Source organism: Felis catus, chromosome E1, assembly GCF_018350175.1.
Source record: "Felis catus isolate Fca126 chromosome E1, F.catus_Fca126_mat1.0, whole genome shotgun sequence".
Lineage (NCBI taxonomy): Eukaryota > Metazoa > Chordata > Mammalia > Carnivora > Felidae > Felis > Felis catus.
The window spans coordinates 13,406,598-13,427,592 of NC_058381.1; the positions used below are offsets into that span (position 1 = coordinate 13,406,598).

General features: G+C 44.4%; 2 protein-coding genes across 18 annotated transcripts in view; one reads left to right on the forward strand and one right to left on the reverse strand.

Annotated features, from left to right (window-relative positions):
• ITGAE (integrin subunit alpha E) overlaps positions 1 to 20,995 on the forward strand; it is a 75,623-nt gene that overhangs the window by 51,002 nt on the left and 3,626 nt on the right. For 13 of the 17 annotated variants that reach the window (XM_045043983.1, XM_045043979.1, XM_045043989.1 and 10 more), the window contains 11 exon segments: positions 2,740 to 2,813; positions 6,194 to 6,326; positions 7,718 to 7,816; positions 8,346 to 8,425; positions 9,125 to 9,202; positions 9,710 to 9,773; positions 9,857 to 9,964; positions 13,335 to 13,391; positions 13,704 to 13,799; positions 15,562 to 15,657; positions 20,524 to 20,628. In XM_045043983.1, coding sequence (XP_044899918.1) covers positions 2,740 to 2,813; positions 6,194 to 6,326; positions 7,718 to 7,816; positions 8,346 to 8,425; positions 9,125 to 9,202; positions 9,710 to 9,773; positions 9,857 to 9,964; positions 13,335 to 13,391; positions 13,704 to 13,799; positions 15,562 to 15,657; positions 20,524 to 20,628 — 990 coding nt within the window. 17 annotated transcript variants of the gene reach the window in all.
• Positions 10,576 to 13,152, reverse strand: HASPIN (histone H3 associated protein kinase). Its single transcript, XM_003996383.6, is given in 2 exon segments — positions 10,576 to 12,798; positions 12,801 to 13,152. Coding segments are annotated over 2 exon segments (2,346 nt in total). The 5' UTR covers positions 13,138 to 13,152; the 3' UTR covers positions 10,576 to 10,789.

Consider the following 20,995-nt stretch of genomic DNA (forward strand, 5'->3'; position numbering starts at 1 on the left):
TAAATATTTGGCTTAAGTTTTGGCCAGTATCCAATGAATCAGTCACAAACAGTGAATAGAAATAAGAGAATAATATAACCTGGGTGACTCTTTCCATTGCTCTTCTGCCCAGGAAGGAGAATCAGCCTCCCTATGAGCAAAGATTGTCATCTTAATTCTTTTAGGCAAGAAATTTTATCTTAAATTTATAATAGTATATTTATTTTGTAGATAATTTTTAAAATTTTGGTATTGACAGAATAGATGATTCAGAAAAGATTAGGAGAACTAATGTAACAAATTTCATGAATAAGTAGATTATAATTAATTATATACATTCTGTTTTTCAAAACCTTTTTATTTTGAAATATTTGGCTTGCTAAAAAATGAAAGAATAGTCCAAAAAATTCCCATGCATTCTGTATCTAGATTCCCCCAAAGTTACCATTTTGATATTTTATCGTATTTGCTTTATCATTCTCTTATTATATACACACACACACACACACACACACACACACACATATACATATATACACACATACATATATATGTGAATATATACGTGTCACACATCCATATATGTGTGCATATATACAATGTATACATATCACATATACATATATGTGTATATATACATATCACACATTCCATATACGTATGTGTATGTGTATGTATATATATCACACGTTTATATTTTGCAACCATTTGAGAGTAAGTTACAAAGTTACAGATAGGATGCCTCTTAAACCCCAATACTTCAGTATATATTTCCTAAAAAACAAGGACATTCTCTTATCAAACCACAATATGAGGATCAAAATCAGGAAATTAACAATGATAATGCTCTTATGTAATGTATAAACTTATTCAGATATCACCAGTTGTCCTATTAGTGTCCTATATGGCAAAAGAAAACAATTTTTTTTTTTCTGGCCCAAGATCATTCATTACATTTTTTCAATACTCATCTTTCTTTACTCTCCTTCAATCTGCAATAGTTTCTTGGTCTGTCTCACCATTTTTCAATGGTACAGGCCAATTATTTTGTAGAATATGTTTCCTCATGATTACATTCAGGTTATGCATTTTTGACAGGAGTATCACAGAAGTGAAGCTGTGTCCTTCTAAGTGCACAGCATAGGAGGTACAACATGTTGATCTGTCCCTTTCTGGTACTATTTCCCTTTGTAATCAATAAGTATCTTTAAACTTTTTTTTTTAACGTTTATTTACTTTTGAGAAAGAGAGAGACAGAGAGTGAGTGGGGGAGGGGCAGAGAGAGAGGGAGACACAGAATCTGAAGCAGGCTCTAGGCTCTGAGCTGTCAGCACAGAGCCCAATGCGGGGCTCGAACCCATGAACTGTGAGATCATGACCTGAGCTGAAGTCGGACGCTTAACTGACTGAGCCATCCAGGCGCCCCTAACAAAGAGATTTTTTTAAAAAAATTTATTCCACTAATGAAATGGGTGAGGAGAAATTATTTGGTGTTAGGTTAGGCACATAGATGTTTCCAAAGAATGAGTTCTAGCTGGGAGCTTAGATGCTTTAATCCTGCTCTCTCTCACTGGGCCTGGGTGAAAAAGCAGGCTACTTGGCTATATTAAAAGCAGAAGTAAAAAAAAAACCTGCCTCAGACTGTTAAGCTAGCCAGATAGAGCTCCAAGATCTGACTTCTTCAAACTGCATCTCCCTCCTCTGGGAAGTAAGTTTCGTTCTAGCTTCGGGCTCCCATTCCAGCTCCAGGCCATGGTAACATTCCTTGCAGAAAGCTACTGAGGTGGTCACTGGCTGCTGGGGAGATAAACACAGAGATTCTCCGGTTAAGGAGCTGGCTGTTTCCTTCATAACAAAAAAATAGATCCAGCTCCTTCAGAAAATTTGATTTTTTAACTTAACTAGGGCTGTTCACCTTGCCTGGGCCTTTTGGACCCTCTGTAACTTTCCAAATGATTTTGTTTTAGTATAGGCAAAATTACAAGGGGAATATTTATCCTACAGAGAAGACTAGTCATGGGGACAAGAACCTCACAGGACTGGACCTCACAATATTTGGGTTAGGTGTCCCCCCATTCCTGCTCCTGCTGTTCCTGCCTCTACTTAAAAGGACTAAGGATGGGGGCGCCTGGGTGGCGCAGTCGGTTGGGCGTCTGACTTCAGCCAGGTCACGATCTCGCGGTCCGTGAGTTCGAGCCCCGCGTCAGGCTCTGGGCTGATGGCTCAGAGCCTGGAGCCTGTTTCCGATTCTGTGTCTCCCTCTCTCTCTGCCCCTCCTCCGTTCATGCTCTGTCTCTCTCTGTCCCAAAAATAAATAAAAACGTTGAAAAAAAAAATTAAAAAAAAAAAAAGGACTAAGGAAGCTTTTTTTTCTCTTAGGTTTTCCTCCCTAAAATGTTCAGATTAGTGAGTTGTGAGCAAGCCTGCTGCTTAATTCCCATGATATAAATGTGACAGGCACCCCCACCATTCCATGAAGGTCCCCCCATTTTTCACCTTGGCCAGAGGCCTAAATCCCGGTGTACCTTTGTTGTAAGACCAAGCACACTCCGTACCCCTGACAGGTCAAGGAATGTCACAGTCACAGCTCTCTTGGCCATATGGGTACAACCCCAGTCTGTTGGCCTTCACGTCCTTCTACCTGCACTTCTCAGAGTCTAAGGAAGGAGAGGTATGTCCTACGGAGAAGATCGAGAGGCAAAGCTCCCAGGGATGGTGGTGTCCCTGGTCTGACCCCTGCCTCTCTCTGTTTGGTTGTAGCTGCCCTATGAGAAGAACTGCACGAATAAGCTGTTTTGTGTTGCTGACTTACAGATGGCCATCACCACCTCTCAGTGAGTTGTCAACTGCAACTAACTTTCTCCTGAAGGTGTACCCAGCAAATCCCTCATCAAAATTTGACTTTTCCTCATGGCCCACAAAGGGTTTTGAATCTATTACCTCATTGGGTCCTCAGCCACACCATGAGGGAGGCAAGAGATTTGTATTTCTGTTTTATAGATTATGGAACAGACTCAGTGGCTGAGGGACTGTGTGGGATCACAGAGCTCATTTGGTGGACTTGAACCCAGGTCTCTGACACCCTGGACAATGCTATTTTCATACCCTAGTGTTTCTTGCTCCTAGGACTACCCCGGGTAGAGGTATCCTCTTCCTTGGCTCACCTCTTAACCCAATTACTTAACTAATTCATTAAATATTTATGGAGCATCTCCTCTGTGCCAGGCACTCTACATGCTGGAGATACATGAGCAAACAACATAGACAAAACAGCCTTGCCCTCCCGGTGTTTTAGGAGAAGATAGTAGGTACATTTTATGTTGATGAGATGTACTATGAAGAAAAGGCAGGGAAGGTGGGAGAAAGTGCCGGGTGGGGGTGGATTGAAGTTTTGGAGTGGTCAGGAAAGGGCTCACTGTGGTGACATTTTGGTACACACAGGAGGAGATTGGGGAATGAACTCTGTGGGTGTCTGCAGGGAGAGCAGCTGCAAATTCCCTGAGATGGGAGCATACCTGGAGGTGGGAGGACTGGCCAGGACACCAGTGTGGTTGCAGTAGAATGAGGGAGAGGTAATGTGGGGGCAGGGAGAAAGGTTATATGGGACTTCGGAGGCCCGGCATAAGGGCTTTTATTGTGAACTGGGAAGCCAGACGAATGACAGGATCTTGCATTTTAACAGGCTCATTCTTGCTGCTGTGTGGTAGACTGCAGGAACAAAGGTGTAAGAAGGGAGATAGTAAGGATCTATTGTAATAACTCAGGTGAGAAGCGATGGTGACTTGGGCCAAAGTGGTAGCAGGTAAAGGTGCCTATATTTTGAAGTTAGAGCCCACAGGACTTGATGACAGATTGGATCAGGGGAGTAAGAGAAAAAGAAGGGTCTAAGGCAGCTTCCATGGTTTCATCCTGAACATCTAGATTTGTGCTGTCCAATACAGTAGCCACTAGTCACATTTAACTATTTAAATTAATTACAATTAAGTAAAATTAAAATTTTAATTCCTCAGTTGAACTAGGCACATTTCAAGGGCTCAACACCCACATATGGCCAGTGATATTGAATAGCACAGATATAGACTATTTCCATTACTGCGAAAGTTCCCTTGGATCACACTGAACTCCACAATAATGGTGATGCCAAGAACTGAATTGGGGAAGCCTTTAGAAGACTGATTTTGGAAGGCAGGGTGGAGAGAAAGAGATAAGGAGTTTGACTTTGGACACGTGACGGTCTTAAAATGCCCTTCCTGGCTAGTAGTGCTGCACACATAACATGGCACTGATGGCCCATTGGCCGGAGTTGGCATCTGGGTGGAAGAACGCTGTTGCCTGAGTCCTGGTAAGCCTTTTCATAGACATTTGTAGGAATTGTGGATGGCTTAGTGCGGCCCATCCCAATTGCTAAGGATCCAGTTCAAGACTTCTGAGTGTTTTGGAATCCAGCCTAATAAACAGATGCAGCTGTTTCCAACAGGAATTAATTACAGCCAAGAACTTCCCTCCCAGCCAACTCCTTGGGATATATATAGCACACACAGCTGGCCCTACATCACCCCCTAGTGTAAATAGTAACCAGTCTCTTCTTTTTTCAAAAAGTATGATTGAGTCTAATCCTTAGCATCCAAATGTTTCAGGGGTTTCAACCTTTTTATGGACATGGATCTCCTAAAGAATCGAAGGAAAAAGCTAGAAGATGACATGGGCATAAAACATAAGTGTTTGCATTTGGGACCCTCTGAAACTGCCCCTGGCCCTCAGGTTAAGAACCCCTGTGAAATAGAACAGTGGCTCTCAGATCTCTCTCGTGGGCTCTAGAACAGTTTAGCCAACTGATGTTTCAACATCTCTACCTTGTTATGCCATAGGCACCTCTTTTTATATCCCTGCCTGAACTCATCTGTCAGCTGCCACCCTCTGGTCTTCCTCCAGTGTTCTCTCCCTCACGAATAGGACCACTTGGTCATCCAGTGTGAAAATTCAGGGCTCATCCTTGACTCCTGTCTCTGCTGCTCTGGTTACAAGTGTGGCCTTACCATACCTGGTTTCTATCCCTTCTCTCTATCCCCGCTGCTACTATATTACATCAGGCATTTGCCATCTTTTTTTTTTTTTTTAATTTTGTAAAATGTTTATCTTTGAAGGAGAGAGGCAGAGTGTGAGTGGGAGAGGGGCAGAGAGTGAGGGAGACACAGAATCCGAAGCAAGTTCCAGGCTCTGAGCTGTCAGCACAGAGCCCGACGTGGGGCTCCAACCCATGAACCAGGAGATCATGACCTGAACCGAAGTTGGATGCTTAACCATCTGGGGCGCCCAGGTGTCCCAGGCATTTGCCATCTCTTCAATGGATTTCCACAGCAGGCTCTAGTTGTCTCCCCACCCTCTCTCCTGCTAATCAATCTATCCTCTTCTCAGTTCTGATAAAACAAAAAGAATACTACCACAACAACAAAACACATGTCACAATACTTCCCAGAGCTTCATATTCTGTTTTGAACAGATTTCCTAGGTGGCTAGGAAATTTTCCTTATATCGCTAATGTGTTCTCCTGCAGATCTTGGTTATGGATAGTGGTTCTATACTCTGGGGTCCCACAGCACCTCAGTGGACTGAAGGAAGCTCTCACAAATCCCAAGTCTTCTCAAGTCTGAACAGACTGTTTTAAACCATACATTTAACCAACTGAGCCACCTAGACGCCCCAGTATTGAGCAGAGTATCTGGCACAGAGAAAGTACTCCATAAGTATATATGAAATGGATGAATTTGTGTAATGAAGTACCTTGCCTAGGGTTGCAGTGAATTGGCAGTAGAAAGAGTATGTAATTATAGTTTTCCCAACTCCCTTTTGAGACTGTTAGACCTCAGGCAAATTAGACTCTCTTGGCTTCTGTTTCCTTTTCTATGAAATGGACAGTAACCATACTATTTTATACAGTTATTACGAGGATTAATTGAGGATGTGAAGCATCGAGCACAGTCCCTGCCATATAGTAAGCACCAAATAATGGGAAGCATTATCACCGTCTCACATAGCAACTGAGGGGGGATAGCAGTCCAGGTGTTTGCTTATGTTGAGGGGGAAGAAAATCTAGGCTAAATGTATCCTTTAGGCAATTTAAGAAGTTAGTTAAGATTGTGCTATTGTATTGCATTGAGGTTTTTACAGATCAAATAAATTGGTAACATGTATCTATTTGCCTACTGCTGTGCAGGCAGGAATTGGTGGTGGGTCTCACAAAGGAGCTGACTCTGAACATTAACCTAACTAACTCTGGGGAAGATTCCTACATGACGAGCATGGCTTTGAATTACCCCAGAAACTTACAGTTTAAGAGGATACAGAAGGTAACTACGATGGCAGTTTTGGAAACACACACTCATGGCTGTCCCTTCCTGTACACCTGCTTTTTTATGGCAACCTCTGAACTGGTCTCCCTGCCTCCAGTCTCATCCAGGTCCATCCAATAAACTAGATGGATCCCCTCCAGTCCAACTGCATGCTGTGCTATGCGTTCAGTCGTGCTATTCTCTGCCTAAAGAGCCACCAGTGATGCCGTTCTGCAGTCACTCTTTGCCTGCAGCCTTTCTTAACCAGGGTTCTGAGAGGAAAATATTCTCTAAGTTAGCCGGGACCGGGAAAGTAAAAGTCTGCCCTGCCATTCATCAACCTGGGATCACAGACTCAAAGCCAGCTGCAAGATACTAGGAAACTAATTCTCCCAAGGACATCCTGCAGCTGTGAAGTAACGCTGAAAAGTGTTCTCTAAAATCATAGGCAATCAGAGACTTTGCTGCTTGAAGTTCTATCTGTAATTATGAAACCATCTCACTCTTGACTGGATAATATGTCACTTTGAAGAGAAGCTTTCATCTGAGGTACAGCGCTTCAGACAAAGCATTCTGGACACAACTTTACAAATCCACCCTAATAGTTTCCAAGGAAGGGGTCCCTGGGTCTGGCCCTGCTTTAGTTAGTAGAGCCTGTCAAAACTCTGCTTTACTTATATTTCACCTGAACTGTACCCTTCCCCGGAATCCTTTAACTGTCTTTGCTTTTGTTTCGTGAGACAGACATACCCTGGTGCAGTTTTCCTCATTGTAAGCAATCATTAAACCTGCCTTTGTCAAACTACAGGTTTGTCCCTGGGGTCTTAGGCTATTTGAGCTAGGATAGCATCGATTACCTGAAAATAATGAAATTACCTCATAAGCTTCTTGAGTGGAAGTGGTGTTGCACTATCCTTGGGAGAATTAAGAAAATTGTCCATGAAATCACCTTCTGTATTCAGTGGTCTAGATGAAGATCCATGGTTGAGAAAGGCTCCATGGCAGTGCTTGGCTCATGCTAGCCTTCCAGCCCATCTCAGGATATTAAGTTTGCATTGGTCCAAGGCCCAGTTCAAATGCCTCGCTACCAATGAAGACTTCACAGATTCCTTCCTCCTTGTTGGATTTCACCTCTTTCGATACTGTTTTTCAGTGGCAGATCAGGGACTCGCTTCACAGCTTTACAGAACCACTCCCTGGGCCTTGTATTTAAATTCCTCAACTACCTACTACTGATCCCTTTTGCCCAGCTTGTGAGGAAGACAGAGACCAAATCTGATTTGTGTCCTGACTCCTGGCAGATAAAGCCTGAGCTCTGGCATGTAGAAAATCAGTGAATATTTGAATTGGTATAAGGCAAATGCTTCCTTTTTTGCTCTTTAAAAACAGGGTCTTTTCTGTGTTAACAGCCTCCTTCTCCAGACATTTGGTGTGATGACCCTAAGCCAACTGCTTCTGTGCTGGTCATGAACTGCAAGATTGGTCACCCTATACTCAGGAGGTCGTCTGTGAGTCTGTTTTGGTCAGCTGACTCTTCTAACTTGGACTTGGTGTCTCTCACGTTCCCGGTCTCATCTGAATCTCTTAGTTGTGTCTCCACACTGTACTGTAATCAACCCCTTCAGCAGAGCTTAGAGCTGCCAAGTTTGCTCTCAAAGTAGGGAGTGGTGGGGTGGGAGATATAGCCGCAAATTGCTGGTTCACCCCCATTACAGCAGAGTGAAGCTGGGAGTAGTATGGGGGGAGCGGCAGACCCAGAGTTATTATTGTGAAGGGAGTCCCTGATCTGCCACTGATGATCTTTGTGCCGTGGGCAAGCTCTGAAGTGGTTTCCTCACCTGTACAAAGGGAATAATGCTGTCTGCCCAGCTCATTCCATATTGACATTGTGAGGCTTACATGGAATAATAGATGTGGAAGCATCCTGTGCTATAAAAATGTGAATATGAATTGCTTCCCAGGTCTGTTAGTAGGAAGCAATCTGAATTGTGGGTGGTATAGAGAGGAACCACGTGACTTTTTTTTTTTTTTAAATAGGCAATCTTTTCAGTAGTTTGGCAGCTAGAAGAGAATGCCTTTCCAAACAGGACAGCCAGTATCACTGTGACAGCCACCAAGTAAGTACTGTCTGTGTCAGAGCAGGTCCAGGCTGTGGCCCTGGGAGAAGTCTCTATCCCGTGCGTGTGTGTTAAGAGTTATGGCTCCCTCACTGCTCAGGAAGAGCCTCAGTGAACCCATAAAAAGAACCTATGCTGCTGCAGTGACCTGGCTTTCCCTTCTTGCTATCAGAAATATTGAAAACCTTCTTTTAGTGACACACAAAGCAAAACTAGCTTAGCGTCTGGTAAATTAGCCTTGGACGCAAGTTCTAATTCTGGTTCATTTAACTTTGGAGAAGTTCTGTCATCTGCAAAACTTCTATGTTTGGGGGTGTAGGGTATAGTGTTAGGGAAGGGTTCACAAATGGGGATGATTCTGCCCCTCAGGGGCAGTGCCTGAAAACATTTTTGGTTGCCACAACCTGGAGCAGGGGGTGGAGGGTGCTACTGCTATCTAGTGGGGAGAGGCCAGGGATGCTGCTAAACACCATACAGGATAGCTTCTCACAAAAAATTATCTGGCCCAAAATGTCAATATTGTCAAGGTTGAGAAACTCTTTTAAAATCAGTGTTTCTCCAAGTATGGTCTTCTGCACTCTAATTACTTATCTTCAAGAGTCTTTTCTTACCTGACCCTCACTGACCCGGAGAAGCCAAGGTATGTAAGTAGCTGTGTACAAAGCAGGTGTGCTGTCAACTGACACTCTTATTTCCTAGTTTCAATGGAAAACAGTCTTTGGTCACAAAGACCCACAGCCTTCAGTTCAAGCATGCCTTCATTGCAGTTCTTCCCAAGTAAGTACTTCCGAGGGGCCAACACCTGCAGGAATTCTCTCTTGTGGGAACCGGTGGTCGGGGTGGATGTGGGCCTTGTCCTTCACTGATAGGAGGCTGCTTAAAGCCCAGGCTCCCACTGATCTCTGGGGCACTAACAGTTGGGTCCTAGAAACACCATGGTAGTAACCAAAGGGGGAGCAGTGCCTGCTGGTCTTGCTACAAAAAGTTACTGACGTAATGCTAAGGAGGGAAGAGAGGAGCTGTGGCATTGAGAAATAAGGAAAGAGAAAAGTAAGGCCACTCTGAGGAATGATAATTAGACACACACAGAACCAGCCCTAATATACAGAATTCAAATATCCTACCTGATCCCAGCTGCCCTACCGCCACTCTACATTTTGATATTCAGCTTTGATTCATCTTAAGGATCTGGTACCCTCTTTCTTAGTGTATACAGTTGGTAGCATTCAGGCTCCTTTGAAAGAAGGGGGCCTTGAGGCGTAACAAATATCGTCTCAATTGCAGACCGTCAGTGATATACATGAACACAAGCCAGGGGCTTTCCGTCTACAAAGAATTCTTCTTCAATGTAAGTGCTTAGTGCCTATAATTGCAAAGTTACAGGTGGCAAAACACCAGTTTGATTTCCCACGCTCTGATTTTATTTTGCAGATACATGGGGAAAATCTCTTTGGAGCCGAATTCCAGCTGCAAATTTGTGTTCCAATCAAATTACAAGATCTCCAGATTATAAGAGTGAAAAACGTGACAAAAATTCAGGTACTTAGAGGCATTTCTTTATCATGATCACACCTCTTTTCAAAGTGACTATGGATTCTGAAAGGTATGAAACCAGAGTTCTAGAAAAGGAGTAAAAACATGTTTAGTTAACCTGGGAACACACTGCCAAAGTCATGTTCACAAGAAATATCAACCATTCAGCTCTTAAAGCAACACTTCTGTTTTCCTCCCCTTGGTGAAAAATAAGCAAAAATTCAAACCTTTTTAATACCCATGGAGATACTTACTTTCCCTCTGAAACTGATAAATTCTGCTTGTCTTTGTGACTGGCAAATGAGCTTGATAAACATGAGATATTTCTTGCACTTCTCCCTATAAATTTACCATCTTCCTTTCCTCCCTCCAGTCTATTTCTGCTTTGCTACAGCCTCTTTACTCTCAGTTGACTCTTCATCTGTAGTATGGTTCCCTTATGGTACCTACAGCCACAGGCTCTCATCAGTATGAAAGTTGAGGTCTTTGGCTTTCCTTATTTACTTATTTATTTATTTAGCTCAAGGTACATGAAATGTCAAGGCTCAGAAATGAATATATGGAAAGGCATTTATAGAATGGACTCTGCTGACAGAAAGAGGACTTCTAAATTGTAATCACTTGTTCCCATGTATAGTTTATTTTTAAAGAACATTTGTTAACTTCAGAAACATTTTAGTTTCTACTAGGAAACAAAATTCTTGTTTGAAAAGTTGATTAGAAACATTTAGAATGGGAAATCCACCCTGCTCTGGGGATGAAGGCTGAAAACAGCATCAAGGGCTTTAAGACCAGTACCCTCTCAGTTTGGGCCTGTAAGGCATGTCTGACTTACTTAAACAGACTGTGTTGGCAGAGCAGGTCAGTGGCAGACCTGAAATTCAGCATTGTCCTATAGAAATGCTGGATCTTTCTCTTCATTTGCTTCATGGCGGGGGTGTTACATTTAATCTTGAAGGTCATCTGTTTCAGAATCTTATCTGTGAGGTAATGGAGCCAGAGCACATTATTATAAGGGTGATATTCACCCCAGCAGTTGTTGTTCTCCTTCCTCATTAGCCTGTAGATCTCAAACTGGTAGTCACCTTCACCTGTAAATAGGTCCTCATCCATGGAAATGTCACAGAACACCACGATCCCATCCCGTTCCAACCGTGACAGGGTGTAGTCAATGATATTGACTTGTAGTCCACGGGTGGGGATAGTGCTCGTGTTCCCGTTGAGGGTGTACTGGAGCTCTTTGAGGCTGGTTTTCTTTAAAAGCACATTCCCCCAGTGTAAGTCTCGGTGCTCAAAGTGCAGGGATGCCTCGGCCACTGCGAGAGATGCTGTGATCTGGTGTAGAATGCTCTTTGCAGTAGCCATGGAGGACAACTTCGTTCTCATTTGCTCTAAGTCAATCCCTCCAAACTCAAATTCCAGCACAATGAAGAGCTGGTCTTCCTCAAAAAAGTCAGGCCGGTCATTTGCAGACCCTTTAGTTGAGTTATAATGGTCCCAGGCTCTGAGGAGCAAGGGAGGGTAAGATCCTTGAACACAGTGCACCGAATTCAAACCAATAAAGCCTTCTGTACGGTTGTGTATCTCATCAGACAAAAGGCTCAACTCTTTGGAGATGATGATCTCCGGCAGAATTTCCTCAAAAGTTTTCTGATGGGCTCCGTTGACCAAATCTGGTCCTTCAATAGCAATGATTTTTAGGGCAACAGGTGTGTGATTAACAATTGTTTGAAACACTTCACCAAACACCCCTTCTCCAATCTTCTGACAGCATTCCAATTTTTCTGTGGAAAGGCAATTGCTAAAGGGGATAGGGCCCTCCTGATTGCATTCCCCGTAAACCTTTTCAGCATCTGATACCTTTTTGTCTGTGACATGTAGTGTCTTAAACGGGGTTAGCAAATACATGGAAGAGCAGTTCCAAGGAGACACGGCACTATTTGTTCTGTTCGTAACAGGAGGGTTTGGATATTCAGAGATGAGGGACTCAGAGAGAGAACTGGCAACGGTGTAGCTACTGCATACTTCTGATACAGCAGTCACCATCTTCTTCTTGTGGAAACTGAAAGAAGCCCTGGCTTTGGTCCAAGAGGCATTCTGTAAATGAGTCAGGTCCTGGGTGAGGGATGAGTCTTTTTCCCTCTTTTGGTCCCTCTTAAACTGGTGGTAATGGAGAAGGGAGGTTTCTACTGTTTCCTGCAGTTTCCTTTTTCGACTAGGCCCAGTTCTCTCAGGCCTGTTGATTTCCCCAGGTACAATACAGCCCTTGCAACCATCTGCCTCCTCGGAGTCTATCTGGGCAGCCCCTTGAGACCCAATCTGTTGACAACAGCCCTGGTCTGTGGCCCTCTTCTTACCCATGCTTGAAAAACCTGGCCTCTCCAGCCTCTTCCCCGTCTGTTCCATTTCACAGCAAGACTCCCTCATATTCCTCCCAACTGCCCCACTCTCAGAATCCTCAGGGTTTCCAGAGTCCGTGACACCAAAGAGAGCTGACCTGAGGTTGGCATGGGCTTGGTGGGCCAACCTAGTGAACCTGCCTCCTCCTGTTGCTGCCTCCTGGAGGCGGTGGAGGGATGCTGGGTCCAGGGAGGCTGCTGGGAGGTGCAAGCCACTCGGAACTTCAGAGGCTGCATCCAAAGAGGCGGCGGGGCCGGTCCCGAGGACACTGTCTCCTGGCGCTGGGAGGCCGGGGCCAGGAGAGGCCAGACTGCTGAACAGGGAGGCACTGGTGCCCAGCTCGCCGCCGTCCCCGGGCCGGCTGCACGCACTGAGGTCCGGGCTCAGTAGGCACGGGTTGCCGTTAGAGAAGGGCGGCGGTTCGAGCGGCCCGCAGGGGTGCTGCAGTTCTGCGGAGGCCGAGCTCGCAGCCTCAGGCGTCTTGGGGTCGCGATCAGACTCGGCCGGTCCTCGGAGACTCGACCGCCAGGGCCCCTCCGCCGTCGACCCACCGGAAAGCCGAGGAAGTCTGGGTCGTCGGGATCGTCGGAAGCGATAGAGCGCGAGGGGCCGCCGCTGCTGGCGTCGCTGCTACTGCTGCTGCTGAATAAACGCTTCCGGTCTTTCGGCGGGAACCACTGCGCCGCTGCCCTGCCGGGTCGCCGCCGCGGCCCCCCGCCGCCCGCAGCCCCATACGTTCGGAAGAGCCGGTTCCCAGGTCGCGGGAGCGACGCCGCCATCGTCGGCACCCGCCCAGAGGTTCAAATGCAAACACCGCGAGACTTCCTGAAGCAGAAGCGCCCGCCAGCTAGACTGCTGGGTCCTAGCGTCCGGCCATCCGCATGCGCGTTACGATGGGTCTCGCCGGGGCTGGGAGAGGGCGGCTAACTGATAGTTTGGCGTCCTCATATCCGCTGTGGAATGGCTCTCGTTTCAGGACCACACTCTGTGCAGCCAGACTCAGGTGGAAAGGTGCGGGAGCGATCCTGTGCAGGTGAGCGCGGCCTTCCCGAGAGGCCGAGGGAGGGAAGAAGTGCTTGAAGCGGGTGACGTGAGAGGTCCGATGCTCCTTTCCCCGACGTTTACTCCTGAAAACCTATGCAGGGCGGCCTCAAGGCGCTCCTTAGCCTCTTCTCTGGGTAACGTTAGCCATATCTGTGGCTTTGTTTGAGCCAAGGTGAGGACTGAAACTGTATACACCCTCTTTTCTGGTATCTTAATGTGCCCTGCGTGCTAAGTGTTAAAGCTTTCATCTTTTGCACTCAAAAAGGGATTGTGCTAATTATAACCAGAGTTTCCTTTTCAGCATGGGAAAAAATGGCATTCAGTGAACTGTGTCATCACTTCAAATAAGGAAAATGTAACGGTGGCTGCAGAGCTCTACTTGAGTCAATTTCAGCAGGTACTTGAGATGGTGAAATGCTCCAGATTTGACTCACTTGTTCCCCTCCTATCTTTTGGAGAAAAATTAATGGCATCTCAAATGTAACATGTCCGAAACAGGTGTCTCGATCTACTCTTTGCCTCAATCTGTTCTTTACTCAATTACTTGGGGTAACTTAGTAGGGTAACTTACTCTAGTTATTTATTTTAGGAAATACTTGTGACTCTCTCCTTCCTTTCCTACATCCCCATATCTATTACAGCAGCAAGCTCTATCATTCCACCTCCAAAATGTATTCTAAATCCATTCACTTCTTTCCATCTCCACTGCTACTGTTGTAGTTCTGGCCACCATCTTTTGCTCCAGCTATTACAGTAACCTGCCTTTTCCTCTTGTCTGCGCTCTTGCCATGGCCTCTACAAATCTTTCTTCACATAACAGCTATTTTAAAAGTAAACATTGTGCCACGCCTCTCCAAAAAAAAAAAAAAAAAAGTGACATTTGAATACACCTAGACTAGGGCCGCCTGAATGACTCAGTCAGTTGAAGGTCTGACTCTTGATTTCAGCTCAGGTCATGATCCCAGGGTCGTGGGATTGAGCCCCATGTTGGGCTCTGCGCAGAGCGTAGAGCCTGCTTAAGATTCTTTCCTTCCCTCTGCCCTTCTCCCCAACTTGTGCGTGTGCTGTCTCCAAAATATTTTTTAACAAATTAATTAAAAAAGTAATACTTCTAGACTAACACACATACTTTTTCAGTGGCCTGCAAGGTACTGCATGATCTAGTCTTTGCTGCTTCAACTTTATCTCCTAGTACTCTCCTCTTTCCCACTTTTTAAAAAAAAAGTTTATTCATTTATTTTGAGAGAGAGAGAGAGGGAGGGAGGAAGGAGGAGGGGCAAAGAGCGAGGGAGAGATAATCCAAAGCTGGCTCCACACTGTCAGTCAGCATAGAGCCTGATGCGGGGCCTGAATTCACAAATTCCGAGAACATGACCCAAGCTGAAATGGTTGGATGCCCAACCAACTGAGCCACCCAGCCCCCCTTTTTTAATATTTATTTTTGAGAGAGAGAGCGAGCATGGGAAGGGTAAAGAGAGAGGGGGACAGACGATCTGAAGTGGGCTCTGTGCTTACAGGAGAGAGCCCAAAGCAGGGCTCAAACTCAACAAAACTGTGAAATCATGACTTGAGCTGAAGTCACATGCTTAACTGAGCCACCCAGGGCCACTCCCCTTGCCACTCCCCACTTCTTATACTCTAGCTATTGTCCTTTCTCCAATATTGTTCTGGCCACATGATCTTTGTACTTGCTGTCCCTTCTGCATGACAGTGCTTTTCCCCTGTATCTTTATGTGCATGGTTTCTTATAATTAGCTCAGGCATTACCTTAGAGAGGCCTTCCCTGATCACTCACTCTAAAGTGGGAAATAGGAGGATCGAGTGTAACACCTCACAGTGATCCAGATGAGAATGATGAGATCTGAACTGAAGGAGTAGCAATGAGGGTTGGAGAAAACAGACAGATGAGAGAAAGAACAAAAAGGAGAATTGTCAGGAACTGATTCGGGGCTGGTGAATGGTGTTGTGACTTGAGGTAAAGTGCAAAGGAAAAGCAGTTGGGGAACGATTGCAGGATACTTGCTTGGGTAACTGTGGTTGCCAAGACCACTAACTAGACAAAGGAATACAGGAGAAGGAACACATATAAAGGAAAAGATGCTGTTCAAAAATAGTAAGTCCATGTCTAAAATATGTTTTATCTATCCTCTATCTTATAGTTACAGAGAGATGTAAATGAACTGCAGATCCTTGGTGAAATAACTTTCAACAAATCTCTGTATGAGGGGCTGAATGCAGAGAACCACAGAACTAAGGTAATCCCTGGCTGTTTTCTGTTGTTCTGGACAGTGTCCTGGGGAAACTGTGCCTAGCCTTAGAGCCCCTGTACCAGCACTCTTCCTGTTTTCAGTCTTAACACCTCTGATCTTGACTCTACCACAAGCTGCCTCTGTGACCTTGAATTAGCCAGCATCAACCTCCATTTTTCCATCTGTGAAATGAAGCGATTGAGTAAGAGGCTTAAGCTGAAATAACTAGGCTGAAATCAACAGCTATGTATACTTTGATTTGAGAGTGTATTGTATTTTTAAAATTTGCCAATTGAGAAATTATTTTTTTGTATACATTAATTGCCTTCCTCGTGTGTAGTATTGTTTAGTTATGGTATTAACCAGTTACAATACTCAGGAATGCATAATTCTTTTATAAATCTTAAACTAAATACTGGAACACTTGGGATTTCTTTGGCAAAAGTGTGACCACAAATCATACTAATGTCTGTGATCTATGGGCTAAATGCTGTGTGTGCTACTCTGAGCTGTCATTCTTGTTGACACTTAACCTAGATGTGCTCCTGGCTTGGAAGAGAATCCATCTGTGGGCCCTTTAGTCAGGCATGATCATTACTGGAGGGGATGTCAAGAAAATGAGCTGGATTGCTAAATGTTAGGTTCTCTGATTTCCTTCCTGGGGGACGAGAAACGAACAGTTCTCTAGACATGTCAGAAATAGCACTTTTCTTTTTAACTATTTCTAATACAGAAAATTATATGGGGGAAAGAGAAGTGCCCCATTGTCCCACTGCCTAGATTAAAAAAAATAGAAGAACAAGAAAATCCAAGCCTTACAGAAAAATATCAAATGAAAAATAATGGCTCCTTCATTCCCCCCCTTTCCCATGCCCCCAGCTCCTTCTTCCCAAAGGGTGTTATGGTTAACAGTTTCTTATATGCACATTTGTGAATTATTTATTTCTTCCTCTTGCTGATGGCTTTTATTTCTATACATAGATTCCTTATAATTATTTTCCTTTCTTTAAATTCAATACCCTAAGCAAAGTGTTAAGTTGTTCCTGACAATAAGCAACAAGGGTAGAATGAACCTGTGAGTGTAAATACCTATGTATCCAAGTGCGTTTCATTTGCAAGTAAGGGAAAACTCCCACTAAGGTACCATAAGGGCATCTGTTGTTTGTCTGGTCAACGGCCTGGCTCCTTTGAATCTTGTGCCCTTCCATCTGTGTTGGTGATACCTTCCCTTGTGGCCAGCACAAAGCTACCACCTCTCCAAGTGCTGTGTTTTCATGTGTCAGGATACAAAATAAGAAGCAAGAGATCAGTAGCAAAACTTCCCTTTGTAGGAAGGGAAATTTTCCTAAAAACTCCCAGCAGCTGTCTCCTTACATCTTGTCAGTGAGAACTGGATCTCATGTCAGTCACTGGCAAAGGGGAATAGCTCTGTCATGATTAGCTTAGATCAGCCATGATTTCTGATAGAAAATTCAAAAATTCAGCGTTCAGCTGCAAGCAGTAGGTACCCTGTGTCCCGCTTCTCCTTCACCTTTACCAGGGTAGTTTTGGGGTACCTTTGGAACCTGTGGGTTTAGAAGAGGAAAAGGGGAAGAGGCTTTGAGAAAGAGGAGCATTTCTTTTACTCAGATCTGGCCTGTTATACCACTATGACCTTGGGATTTCCTTTCATTTTTTTCCTAAACCCATACTCTCAAGTCCTTCCCCCTGCTATCCACCCCCCCCCCCCCCCCCCCCCCCCCCCCCCCCCCGCCGACTTCACTCTTACATAGAAGAAAAACCAGCTCTCTTCCTGTTCTTCCTCCCTGTCTGTTGCTTTGCTCCCTCTCTATTGTCAAGGCCCAGAACTTACACCTATTAAGCTCAGCTCCGTCTGAATTAAATAGTTGCCTGGAGGGTCAACCCTAGGAAGTAACCAGCATTTATAACTTAATTGGAGGAGGCCTTAAAGGAGTAAATTTGTCCATCTTTCCAACTCATACAGCAGTTATCCCCGACCTTGTTGCTTAGACACTTGCATGAAAGGACTCAGTGTTTTGGGCAGGCAGAGAAGTCTTGATGGCCCTCTGGCCCCACTTAAGTCCTGGGAACATGCTCTGGGCATGGTCTGTATGCTGGCCACAGCTTGGGAGGGCCATAAATGGGTCTCGGGAAGCAACATCCGCTGAGCTTTCCGGCTGAGTCCTGTTAGTGAGAAGAGAGCTTAGACTCTTGAGACTGAGACAGCCTTTAGACGACAATGCTGGGGATGCTTCTAATATAAGAACTCTGTAAGTACACTTGACCCTTGAACAACCTGAGGATTAGAAGTGCCGGCTCCCCACATAGTCGAAAATCCATGTATAACTTTTGACTCCCCAAAGACTTAACTACTAATAGTATACCGTTGACTGGATGTCTTATTATATTATTATATTATATACTGTATTCTTTTTTTTTTAAGTTTTTTTTTTTTTCAACGTTTTTTTATTTATTTTTGGGACAGAGAGAGACAGAGCATGAACGGGGGAGGGGCAGAGAGAGAGGGAGACACAGAATCGGAAACAGGCTCCAGGCTCCAAGCCATCAGCCCAGAGCCTGACGCGGGGCTCGAACTCAGGGACCGCGAGATCGTGACCTGGCTGAAGTCGGACGCTTAACCGACTGCGCCACCCAGGTGCCCCTATACTGTATTCTTATAATGAAGTAAGCTAGGGAAAAGAAAATGTTAAAGTCATAAAAGATACATTTATAGTACTATATCACAAATAAATCTACATATAAGTGGACCTACACTGTTCAAGCCTGTGTTGTTGAAGGGTCACCTGTAGTATACATGGATGCCATTTTGCATTCATTATCATATCTTAACATATACTTTAGTTTGGTGAAGAGCAGACCAGTGTCTTTGTCATATTTCATGTGGGACAAACGTGTTATCAGACTTTAGGGGTTTGTGCCCTAAGGTCAAAAAGAGCTGTCAGAATGATGTCAGAACAGAGTTGGAAAGGACTTAGAGATCATTTAAAATAGGTCATCATTTTGAAGATGATGAGCTGGGGGCCCAAGGACACAGAGTGGCAGAGCTGGATGTAAAACTGATTTTCTTTCAGTGTTCTCTCAAACCTAGAGACCAGTCCCTTGGGACCTCTGTTAAACTGTCAGATAATCCTTAACAGATCTCCTGACTGACCAAAATAGTGTAAAGTGTTTTGTTCTTTACATAATTTTGTTGTGCTGTTGGTTTTTTGTTTTTGTTTTGTTTTTTTGGGGGGGGGGTTGTTATTTTTTTTCCTCCAGTTTTTGTTCTCTTTGCTTTTCGAGGACTTTTTTTTGTTTTTGGTACATCTGGCTCAGAGATTCTTTCTTTGGCCATGTCCAGTCTTTTTTTTTTAATGAGCCCATCAAAGGCTTTCTTCATTTCTGTTACAGTGGTTTTTTTTTTATCTCTAGCATTTCTTTTTGGTTCTTTCCTGGGATTTCCATCTCTCTTTCATTGCCTATCTGTTCTTTGTCTTTGTTCTTGCATGCTGTCTACTTTATCTGTTAGAGCCCTTAGCATGTTAATCATAGTTGTTTTAAATTCCAAGTCTGATGATAATTCAAACACCTTTCCATGTCTGCTTCTGAGGCTTGCTTTGTCTCTTCAAAATGTTTTTTGCATCTGGATATGTTTTATGATTTTTTCTTTCTTTCTTTTTTCCTGGTAATTTTTTTTCCTGATAACCAGATACGATGGACCAGGTAAAGGAACTGTTGTAAATAGGTCTTTAGTGATGTGGTGAGGTGTGGAGGAGGGGAAGGAGGAAGTGTTTATGTGCTCTACCATCCTGTGATTAGATTTCAGTCTTTTAGTGAGCCCATGCTCCTGTCTGTGAACCTACACCTCTGGGCTGTGAACCTCAGAAGTATTTCTCATTTTTTTTTCAGTCCCCTTAGGTGGGACAGGATACCTAGAGTTGGGTATTTCTCTTACCCTGGGTCAGTTAGGCTCTTAGCAGGTTATGCTCCAATTAACTAGTTTCCCCCGATGGCAGGCCAGAGTGCTCTGGCCTATTTCAAAATGGTTCCTTTTCTTCTCCCCTTGCCAGAAGCATCAAGGGATTTTTCTTGAGTATTTACTGTAGGAATCTGGTCAAGCTCCTAGAGGAAAACCTTATAGTGTTGTGGAGGCTCCCATATGACTGGGTTCCCTGGAGGTTTTAACTCTGAGAGTTGTCAGTACTGAACTTCTCATGATTAATTCATGAATTACAGATTGGGTTTTCCTACCCCAGCGCCGGGAAGCCTCTACTGCCTGTATTTATCTATCTGTCTCGCTAATCTTGGGGGCAGCAGTTTGCCAAGTATCCTCCCCTCTCTTAGGGCGCCAAGAAGAGTTGTTGCTTTTTCAGTCTGTTCAGCTTTTTACTTGTTAGTACGGAGTGGCACCTACCACGCTCTCTACATGTGGAACCAGAAACTGAAAGCCTCGTTAGGTAATTTTAGATGCTGCATCAGGAAACTTTAGCTTTTTCCCTTACTGTCGTCAGTCTTGGTCAATATACAGAATGTTGCCAAGTTCTCATATTTTGCTCCTTAAAATAACATGTGGAGGGGCGCCTGGGTGGCGCAGTCGGTTAAGCGTCCGATTTCAGCCAGGTCACGATCTCGCGGTCTGTGAGGTCGGGCCCCGCGTCGGGCTCTGGGCTGATGGCTCGGAGCCTGGAGCCTGTTTCCGATTCTGTGTCTCCCTCTCTCTCTGCCCCTCCCCCGTTCATGCTCTGTCTCTCTCTGTCCCAAAAATAAAATAAAAAACGTTGAAAAAAAAAATTAAAAAAAAAAAAATAACGTGGAATTTTTTTCTCATCTGCTTTAGGAGACTTATTGGATGATCTCTGTATCTTGTTCTAGATCACTATCATCTTCCTGAAAGAGAAGGAGTATTTGCGCCTCATCTTTATAAGCAGTGCTGGTGGCCTTCTGGTTTTGATTGTGATTATAATCACCCTTTTCAAGGTCAGTTCTACTCATGTGAAGTATTAAGATACAGAGAGATTTTCCTAAAACGGATTTGATAGTCATTCCCCTATTTTAAATCCTTTACTTTCCTTCCCCTGTTTTAATGTTCAGACATTTTTTTTTACTGCTTTCAAGATCCTCACTCTCCAGCCTTTACCCTTCTCAACTCTTAAGTCTTGCTTTTTCCTCCAAACACGTGTAACTAAATAGGTTTGTGTCTGTGTGCTTGCTGTCTATACTGCCTTCCCCCCACCCCGATGCCCTTTCCCACCTTGCTCACACTCTTCCCTTAAGACCCAGCCCAGAGATTCCTCAGTCCTCTGAGCTATGTGCTTTTCCTGTGAGCTACTTTCTGGAAACCCTT